This window comes from Rutilus rutilus (assembly GCF_951802725.1).
Source record: "Rutilus rutilus genome assembly, chromosome: 23".
NCBI lineage: Eukaryota > Metazoa > Chordata > Actinopteri > Cypriniformes > Leuciscidae > Rutilus > Rutilus rutilus.
This window is the reverse complement of record NC_140233.1, coordinates 16,766,046-16,775,893: the sequence shown is the minus strand read 5'-3', so window position 1 is coordinate 16,775,893 and position 9,848 is coordinate 16,766,046. Positions and strand designations below refer to the sequence as shown.

Here is a 9,848-nt window from a genome sequence, read left to right as displayed (position 1 = left end):
GTAAACGAGTCCCTGTAAATTCTAGCCTGACAAGTTCAATGATTGAGTGCTCCGTTTAGACCTGTTAATTTGCTCTTTGCTACTGACCATTTTTAAAGCTCTCCTTTGTTGCTTTACGCCGTATTTAACATATATGGGGAAATGCAAGTATCAACACTCCACAATTAACCTCAGGTATAGAGAGTCACGGCAGGTGTGTGTATGGGTAATAGGTTTGGATTGTGTTGAAGGTGTGTTGTGATTGATCAACTGCTTTAAGTGTGTTTGGGAAATTGTCAGGCCCTTTACCCTAACTGCGAGTTTTAACACACTACTGACACAACTCACCCCTTATTTGTGTATGACTTGAGGGATATTGTGACGTGTACGTCCCCAGAAAAAAAAAAAATCAGGGAGTTCAGAAACCTTAGTTAATGTTACAAATGTAATCCTATTGTAAAATGTTTTCCTATTGTAAAGTCCTCTCAGCCTCGACTGCAAAAATACTGCTGTTCTCCACTAATAATGCTGCATCTAGTCAACAAATGTATTACTTTATATAATGATATGAAAACACGTACGGTAGTTTACTGTATATACCGTTTTGTCTGTTTTAAGGCGAGACACTACAGGTGAATAGGGTAGAATAGATATCACCATGAAACTTTCCCAGTTGATTACCTACATTAAGATGAGAAAAAAATGTATTACAAGTTTTCTGTAATTTAATGTTTAAATATGCAAATTAGGCAATATCTAATTAAATATGCGCTAATTTGCATACATTTTAAAAAGCGAAATCTGAGTATTGGATAAAGCCAGGTTAAAAATGATTTTTTCATTGTGTTCACATATTAGATGGGGGAAAAAAATTACAGAGGGATTTATGGATATCTACTTTTGTTATCCTGTAAATCAGAATCTACTGTCAATAGCCTTAAAGAAAAAAATTTCGCCATGCTTTTTGGAATAAAATGTTATATAAATCAACACTGTAAATGTCTTCATAATATAACTAGGTACGAGACTGGGAAGTTTGGTGTATATTGGTGCTACTGAAGTGGAGATTTCGGACTTGGAGTATGAGATTAAAGTCATTTTGAGAAAACGGGCTTTAAAGATTTTTCATCAGCCAATGAGATTGCGCATTCAGCCCTTTTACTTTCTCGATTGGTTGCTGATAAAAAGGAAATGACCATATTTGGATCCGACAGCATTGTACAGGAGAGAGAGAGCTTTCCAGCGGTGCATGTGATGACAGGGAGCAGACAGCGATCGTGGAGCAGCATGTTGATTAAGAACGGCAACTTTTGTTGAATTTATGAGAAATCTACAGACGCAAACAGACAAAGTGTAGTAAAATAAAGACCTAAATGTGTATTTCTGACTTTTTTTTTCACCACAAGTCTGAAAGAAGACATGTTATTGAAGACAAATAGCCCACAATCTCAAAATTGACCAGTAAACCCCCCCCCCCCCCCCCCCCCCGATGTTTTTGCCTGCCGTGTCTCGCCTTAAATCCGCTTCGCTCCGTGCAGCACACAGCTCCAGGTGTCAAAACAAACTCCACGAGGCATCAGTGATAGTTTTTACCTCACCTCTAGAGGCCGCTCTTGTACTGCATAAAAACTTCTCAGCTGATCCAGCAACGGATGCAACCTGGAAAAACTCTTGTTTTGTTTTTTTATTTGAATTTAATAAAAAGTGAATTTGTGCTTTGCAGAACTTTTCCATGCTCAAACAGCAATGTGGCACAAAATGTAAACAAGAAAAATAGGTCCTATTTAAAGCTTTAAAAAAAAAAAAACGATGAAAAATTACCATGTTCAAACTTAGGGTTTAGCTAATGGAGTCTTTGCAGTGGATTCACACTCATATTGTTGTTGGTGTTGTTTGTTTTTTTGTTATTTTCTCTTGCTAACCTCATTGGAGAGGTCACTCCCGCCGGCGCTAATAAACTAATTATCGCAGAGCGTGGCATGAATTCATCATCAGGCATTGAGGCATTGTGTTTGGCATGCTTTGGAAAGAAGAAATTACATTGGAAATCCTTTGAAAATAAATTAAACTTGCATATAAATGAATGCTTTTCCCCATAGCTGGTCAGGAGCTCAGGAGTTGCACCAAGCTTGTCACCTGGGCATGCTGAGAAAGAAATTATAAATCTTCTTTTATTGCAGGCTTGGAGAAGGTTGGCAGGGACTCCACTTACGAGCAAGAAGGGAAGGTGCAGTTTGTGATGGACGCGGTGTACGCCATGGCCCACGCGCTGCACCGCATGCATAGGGACCTCTGTTTGGGATATCCAGGCCTTTGCCCCCGCATGAGCAGCATAGATGGCAAGGAGCTGCTGGGATACATCAGAAACGTCAGCTTTAATGGTGAGAAACATTCTCTATTCTAACAAATTATTCTCCTCCTCAGTTTAATTGCATCGTTAGAAAGCACACTTGAACTTCAACCCCGATTGAAGTTCGAATTAATTTGCATCATTTTTTAAAAGACACCTTTGTTCATTATCAGAAATGTTTGTACTTTGAAAATGCATGTACTTTTGACAATGGCTTCTGAGGATAGCAAGTGCAATTGGAACTCTTTTTTAAGTTGTGCTCATTCTTTCTTTCTCAGAATGACTAAGAAAATGCACATAATCTTTAAGCAACCAGAATCATTCAGTTCCTTACTGTACAATTCCCTTCCCTACTGTCTGTCCACGCTCCTCTTCCTCAGTTCTGCATTCTGCAACTTCGTGTCCCTCCTTACATGAACTCCTCACCTCATCTACGCACTCGCATCTCTTTATAGAAAACGTTTATGCTGCTATATTTTCGCATTAAAAATGCAGTGCATTAAAAATTACTCGGTAAAGGGTTCCCTTTTCTTGCTACATCATTTGAGTGATTTTCTCTAGAAACCACATCTCACTCATTTTTAAGGTGATTTTTTTCTCTGTTTAAAGGTAGGGACACGCCAAAGAACTAGCGCTAATGAAAGCCTACTATGTTGTCGCCTGCTTCGGGAAAAAAGCTGTGCTTGAACACACCGAAAGGACAGCTAGCATGTGCGTTCTGTGCCTGCGTGTAAAGGAGATAACTGTCAATTTAAGCAGATATATTAGTCTATATTAGTCATTCAAAAAAGGAAAGCGAAACTAAGACTGCAGGTATACAAACCATAAACAAAGTTGCGCTTGCTAACCGTTGTGAATATCAATCATGCTGATCATGTTCTTTATTTCACTCCGCTCATGTTATTGTGAAAATATTCGTGCATTGGAATGCTCAGGTAAGATGACGTCAAATTAGAACAGCCTTCTATCTGTGCCGTCATGACTTCTGTGCTCGCTTTCATCACTTTTGCCCTCATCACTCGTTCGCTAAACTGAACAGCCAATCAGAGTTCTCTCTCTTTCACCGACGGCCCTACAGCGATTCTACAATCGGCCCAAAACAACCCGACGGCGTCCGACTGTGGAACACACCGAAGTCGGCGACGCTCAAAAACGTCTAGACGTTGGCTTAACAAATCTTTTTAGCTTTTTTTTTTTTTCTTTTAAGTAGGGGTTTATGCAGTAATGCAGATGGTTGCATGTCCACTTCCTTTTCTTTGTCATACAGTCTTGCTCCTCTAACTTTTCAAAGCATTTGAGTCAATCTGATATATGTGAATAACACATACTACTTTAAACTTTAACAACATGTAACGACATTCACAGCCCATTTTTCTTCTGCAATGTGACACCCTTCTATGTGATAAAGCATATTTGAGGGGAAAATGTTGGACGTGACTATTGTTGTATGGGACTCTAAATGAATGTTTGACTTCTTCCAGGCATGAAAGAATGAATGATTCCCACCATAGGCTACATGTGTTTTTTTTTTTTATGTGGTTGAGTCATTTGGTCAAACATTTATGGATGCTACTTCATTCTGCATTACGTACATTTCAGTGACTAAAAATGAATAAATGAATAGCTTGGTCTGGCCAGTTTCATATTTGCTTTTGGTTCTGGATTCATTTGTACATTTGATGACGCCATAAGATCTTTAAAATAAGATCCACAGATATTTAGCAAACTGGTTAGATATCATTTCAACAAAGCAAATATCTTTTATACCCTACTAGCCTGAGATTTACCATCACATGACACCAGAAAAAATTAAATTAACCAATTAATTCAATAAAATAACAAAATTACCTTAGTTATTTTTGTATCCTTGATATACAGTGTGTGACTATAATTTGTGTAAAAGGGGTCATGACATATATGCATATATACTTTACTTAGCAAGTTTCATAGCTTAAAACGCCCTCCTTGTTATAAACAAAGCATTTATTATGATATTTGCGGATCTATGACATCACATGGACAAATAAATTTGCATATGACTGCCTCCAGAGCAAGACATTGACGAATAGTCATACATCATTGCACCATAGGCCCCGCCCTCTGGCATTTAGTTGCTTAACGGCTGACATTTACCTATACTGGATGTGGATAACATTATAATCACTGACGCTGTCTACACTGGATATACAGATGCGTGTCAGTTCTGAGTCTGTCGACAACAGGACAGATGTAAGAGTGAAAGACCGTTCGCTTTGACGCGTCCAGTTTAAACTGTTCGTTTGCATCTTTGTACAGACTTCAGAAGGATCCCAGCATCGGAAAACAAGCGTCGGTTTATTTTAATGGCATCCTGGATCGCATCGGAGAATTGTATGTTTGTTCTGAGCATTTTGTTTTGTTAACAAGACAGAGTTTAATGGAGATTTTGTAAAAAAAACAAAAAAAAAACTTTTGTTGACAGATGAAGCACTCATCTGTATTGGATCTGACAGCAGCTGCATCACAAACCGTAAGTAAATGATTTCATAATGCTTTGACTGTAAATTAGGGTTTTATATGGATAATGTTAGCCAATCATAAATGTGGCCGTTTACTGACACGCTTTAAAGGAGCCGACCCTTAAAAACAGATCATTTCAGACACAGGGTCAGAAAATAATAGTTTTTCCGCATTATATATTTCGGTTGTGTGCAAAAAAAATAAAAAAATAAATTACATTATAAGGGATCCTCAAGGAACATGTTAAAAAAAAATCCATGTCATGACCCCTTTTAATATTTTTAATTAGATTTCATTTTTTTATTTTTTTGTTTTCATCGTAGCTAAAGTTTTAGTAATTTTTGTATGTTTTTGTATACATTTTTTTTAAAAATCCATAGTTTTTAATTGTTTTATTTTTATTTTAATATTTAACTTCAACCAAAGGAAAATGAGTAATTTTGCCATTGCATCTAACTGAAATAAAATATGTTTCTATTTTTTTTTTTTTTTTTTAGTTAATGTTTTTTGTTTCAAGCAATGAAAATGGTTTAATGGTTTTAATTATAGTTTTATTTAAAGATAATAACCCTGCAAATTGCTTGATCTAATTAGATCACATTTATGATTATAATTATGAATAATCAATCAAACTAATCATAATAAATACTAAATCAACATTTGCTAAGATATAATGAGATAATATAAAGGTTCAGGAGGGATGGTATGTTTAAATGAGTTGTTTTTTAGACATTTTGAAGATTTGGTTGGTGTAGAAGATTGCAGGAAGGATTTCAAGACTTTTAGGTTGAAACATGGCCAGTTCGCTCCTCAGCGTAATGAATGCAAAAGTGTGGCTTGAAAGGTTTACGCCTTTGCACAAACAACGGCGTTAGGGATGGATGTGACCGGAAGCGCACGCTAGTTTGGCTGTGCTCAATCATGTGACCATAAATTGTTGATGTTTACGTTCAGTCGGATTCATGAGTCAAATGCAATTTGTAATGTTTAATTCGTTTGACAAATTCGTTTGTTTTTGTGTTTTGCATTCATTAACATTCAAAACGGTGTGTGTGTGTGTGTTCATCTTGCATGCGTGTATTGCATGCTCATCTTGAGTGTGTGTATTTATGCATATATGAGCCATCATATGTCTTTAGGATCACATGATGCACAACTGACATTTCATTTTAACTGTGTTGTCTTACATGGAACGCTTGATTGAGTCAGTAAAGGATGATTTTTTTTAATTATTTTTTTTTGTGGCAAACAGCAAGAGGACCATTTTAATCAAGTCAATGATGGAGGAGTCGAGCATCAAACCCACAACCTTTATCCCAGAGCTATGACAGCTACTATCGCCAGCAGGCAAATGCTAAGTCAGCTGCAATCAGATGCACTTCAGTGGCTTCATACATATGCTTATTTTTAGATGTGTGTTAGACCTCTGAAGGGAGAACAGAGCAAAGAAATGAACATGTCTGTCATCATGATCGCACCAAATGTCTTGTAGTTGTTGTTTTGTACACGTGCTTGCACACTTGTGGTGTAGTGGCCAACATATATCCAAGCATAAACCTCAGTACTATTTTATTTTATCTATTTATTTGTTTGTTTATTTATTTATTTTTATGCTATGCAATGCAATACATACTAAAGGGAACACAAGTCACACCTTTGTAATATATTCAATATCTGTCAATGTGTTTTTTTTTGTGTGTTTTTTTATTAGTTTAGTTTAGTTTATACTGAATGGAACTCAAGTCCTGCCTTTGTGATATTTTCTCATGTATATATATTTTTTTTATCATTTCTTTTATTTATGCCATGCAGTGCAATGCACTAAAGGGAACACAAGTCACACCTTTGCAATATATATTACATATCTGCCCATGTGTATTTTATTTTATTTTATTTTATTTTATTTTATTTTATTTTATTTTATTTTATTTTATTTTATTTTATTTTATTTTATTTTATTTTATTTTAAATTATTTTATTTTATTTTATTTATATTTCTTATTTGTCCATGTGGTTTGCTTTGTTTTCCACCCTGAAGTGAACTCAAGTTCCACCCTACAACACAGTTTTGCGAATGGATGCTGTTTTTAAAGTATACAGTTAATGGTTGTACAGTAGTAGTAGAGCATTCAACATTTAAGAAGAACTCTCACAAGCCAGTCAGAGCGTCTTAAAGGGTTAGTTCACCCAAAATTGAAAATTCTGTCAGTAATTACTCACCCTCATGTTGTTCCAACCCCGTAAGACCTTCGTTCATCTTCGGAACACAAATTAAGATATTTTTGATTAAATCTGATAGCTGGCTCACTCCTCCATAGGCTTCTAAGACACTATAACTTGCTGGCCCAGAAAAGTTATTAAATACATCGTTAATATAGTCCAAGTGACTCCAGTGGCTCAATCTTAAGTTTATAAAGCGCGTCTGTGTTGCACGTCACCACGTAGGCTCACTATTGGGCGACGCTGGTCATGTGTGTGATACGTGGTGACGTGCAACACAGACGCGCTACGCTTAAACACTACGTGAAAAGACTCGAGGCCCAGAGAGAAGGAAATGAAAAGTGGAATAAAGTCGTTATTTTTGTTTGTTTTTGCGCACAAAAAGTATTCTCGTCGCTTTATAAACTTAAGATTGAGCCACTGGAGTCACTTGGACTATATTAACGATGTCTTTAATACATTTTCTGGGCCAGCAAGTTATAGTGTCTTAGAAGTCTATGGAGGAGTGAGCCAGCTCTCAGATTTAATCAAAAATATCTTAATTTGTGTTCCGAAGATGAACGAAGGTCTTACGGGGTTGGAACAACATGAGGGTGAGTAATTACTGACAGAATTTTCATTTTTGGGTGAACTAACCCTTTAATAGTGAGAGATTGATTACAATGCTGACCTGGAACGTTTTTATTGTGTTTTCATCTCTATTATCGATTTTCTCTTAGTGAAAACAGATTATTAAGTATCTTGATAATGGCTGAATTAATGGAGGACAGGTAAAGGACGTTGAATGCTTCTGCCGTGAGCATGACGGCAGCTAATTGTCTTTATAAACAGCGGGAGAATCAATACAGAGAGATGGGTTCAATAAACGGGATTTCAGGCATCTTATGTTTCTTTAATATGCGATGCGTTATCTCAGTCTTGGAAAAGGGCATCACCACTTCACATCGGACAGCCGAATTAATTGACGAATTAACCTTTTGACTCGTTCATTTGTTTCTGACATGTAGGTGCTTTGCCATCAAACTCTGGCATGAGATCACGAGTGTAATCTTTGGCCTGATTCATAAGGCCAAACAGCGAGCAGTCATGTTATGAAGTTATTAACCTGGATGTAAGGTTGCATGGATTTGAAGTTTATGACTTGAGAATTCATATGCCTTGTCTTATAGCCTCGTTGGTTGTCTTCCATATAGCGGCTGTATGAGACTAGATTTGATGTCAAGGGATTGTGTTGTAAGAGGATATATTTGATTCCACTGTGTCAGGTCACTGTAAGGGCAGTGGTCTGGAAATTAGTTTCTACATTCGGTTCTATTTCTTGGTTCAAGCTCGAGTTCGATCATAACCTGCTTCTTCTGTTCCTGCAGGTCTCTTTTTACATTGTACTTTTAGGATTAGTCCACGTTATATTTTTATTTTCCATTTGTTTAATTTTATTTTCTGTTGTTAAAGGTATAGCGGAGGATTTTCCCGAATTTTAGAAAAGAACCGCCCTCTCCACTTTTTGAAAAAATGCACATGCGTAACACCCGAGAGGGAACGCCTATTAAACGTGTGCACGAGAGAGCATGCACGAGCCTAGTTCTCCTCGTGCACGCTCTGTTTACAAGTTGCTGTTGGCATGGCTCATACAAGCCTACTTTCCTTTACCTGTCGAGTAGAAACTTCGCGACTGAGGCATCAGTGGGAAGCCCAACCTGTGCTTTTAGCGCACGCCAGCGTGTGAAATATTCTCCCAAAAACACTCTGGTCTTGTTTCTTTCTTCAGAGGCCTTTCTCTTCTTGTCATACAATTCGTAGACACTTTCTCTTGCGACCCTCAGACATTTTGAAAAAACCCGGTGAGAACGGGCGAGCTTCAGTGAATGGCTGAAACCGTAGCTCACCACACACATACACCCGAAAGTGCGCATGCGCAGAATGCGAAAACTACCTAGGGACGAGCACGTACGACGGCCTTACGTAAACATATCACCAGAATGATTGACAACTAGGAGGACCAATAGTCTTGATGATCCACCCGGAAAAAGAAAATCCTCCGCAATACCTTTAACTTTTTAGTTTTAGATTTGTTAACTTTTGTTCTATTTTATATTATTTTATTTTCCATCTTATAATAACTTTTATTTTATTTTATATAATTGATATATTTTTTCTTTCTTTTTTTGCATTGTTAAATTTTCTTTTCTGTTGTTAACTTTTATTTAGTTTTCCATTGTTAACTTCTATTTTTGTTTCAATTTTTATATTATTTTATTTTCCATGTTAGTTCTTTTGTTGTATTTATATATATATATGTATGTATGTATGTATGTATTTATTCATTTATTCATTTATTTATTTATTTTCTTATTCTTATTTATTTATTTATTTTCTTATTTTCTTTCTTTCTTTCTTTCTTTGTTCTCTAACTTCATCAATTAAATGCCCATAATTTGATTTCCGCAAGACTGGATAAACTTGGACTGCGGGATGACTTGATGCATAAAACTCCTTAAAAAACGTGACCTCAGGGAAGCAAGCCTTCCTCAACACTTATCTGTCCAAAGGTCAAGCCTCAGGTAGTCCTTCTGCATTTCACTTTGGCATAAAGCTCTCAGAAGACGCATAAAACATTCTAATCCAATAGAATGAACCAGCGTAGAGCTCGCAACTCTTCAACTTTGCCAAAAATGCAATGTGATGTGATGTGGTTACACAGTTGGCTGTGTTTCAAGCCTGGTGGATGGGATTGTAGAGACGCACCCTACAGAGATGATCTTTCATGCTCTCTACATGACTGAACGCCCTCCTTAAAGCA

At 36.7% G+C, this 9,848-nt stretch overlaps 1 protein-coding gene across 3 annotated transcripts in view; it reads left to right on the top strand.

Annotated features, from left to right (window-relative positions):
* Positions 1–9,848, top strand: part of grm8b (glutamate receptor, metabotropic 8b) — a 170,145-nt gene that overhangs the window by 136,048 nt on the left and 24,249 nt on the right. For all 3 annotated transcript variants that reach the window (XR_014626003.1, XM_084397152.1, XM_084397153.1), the window contains one exon: positions 2,160–2,360. Coding sequence is in view for 2 of the 3 variants with exons in the window: in XM_084397152.1 (XP_084253278.1) it covers positions 2,160–2,360 (201 nt within the window). In the remaining variant the exon portion in view is untranslated. The remainder of the gene's footprint in view (positions 1–2,159; positions 2,361–9,848) is intronic.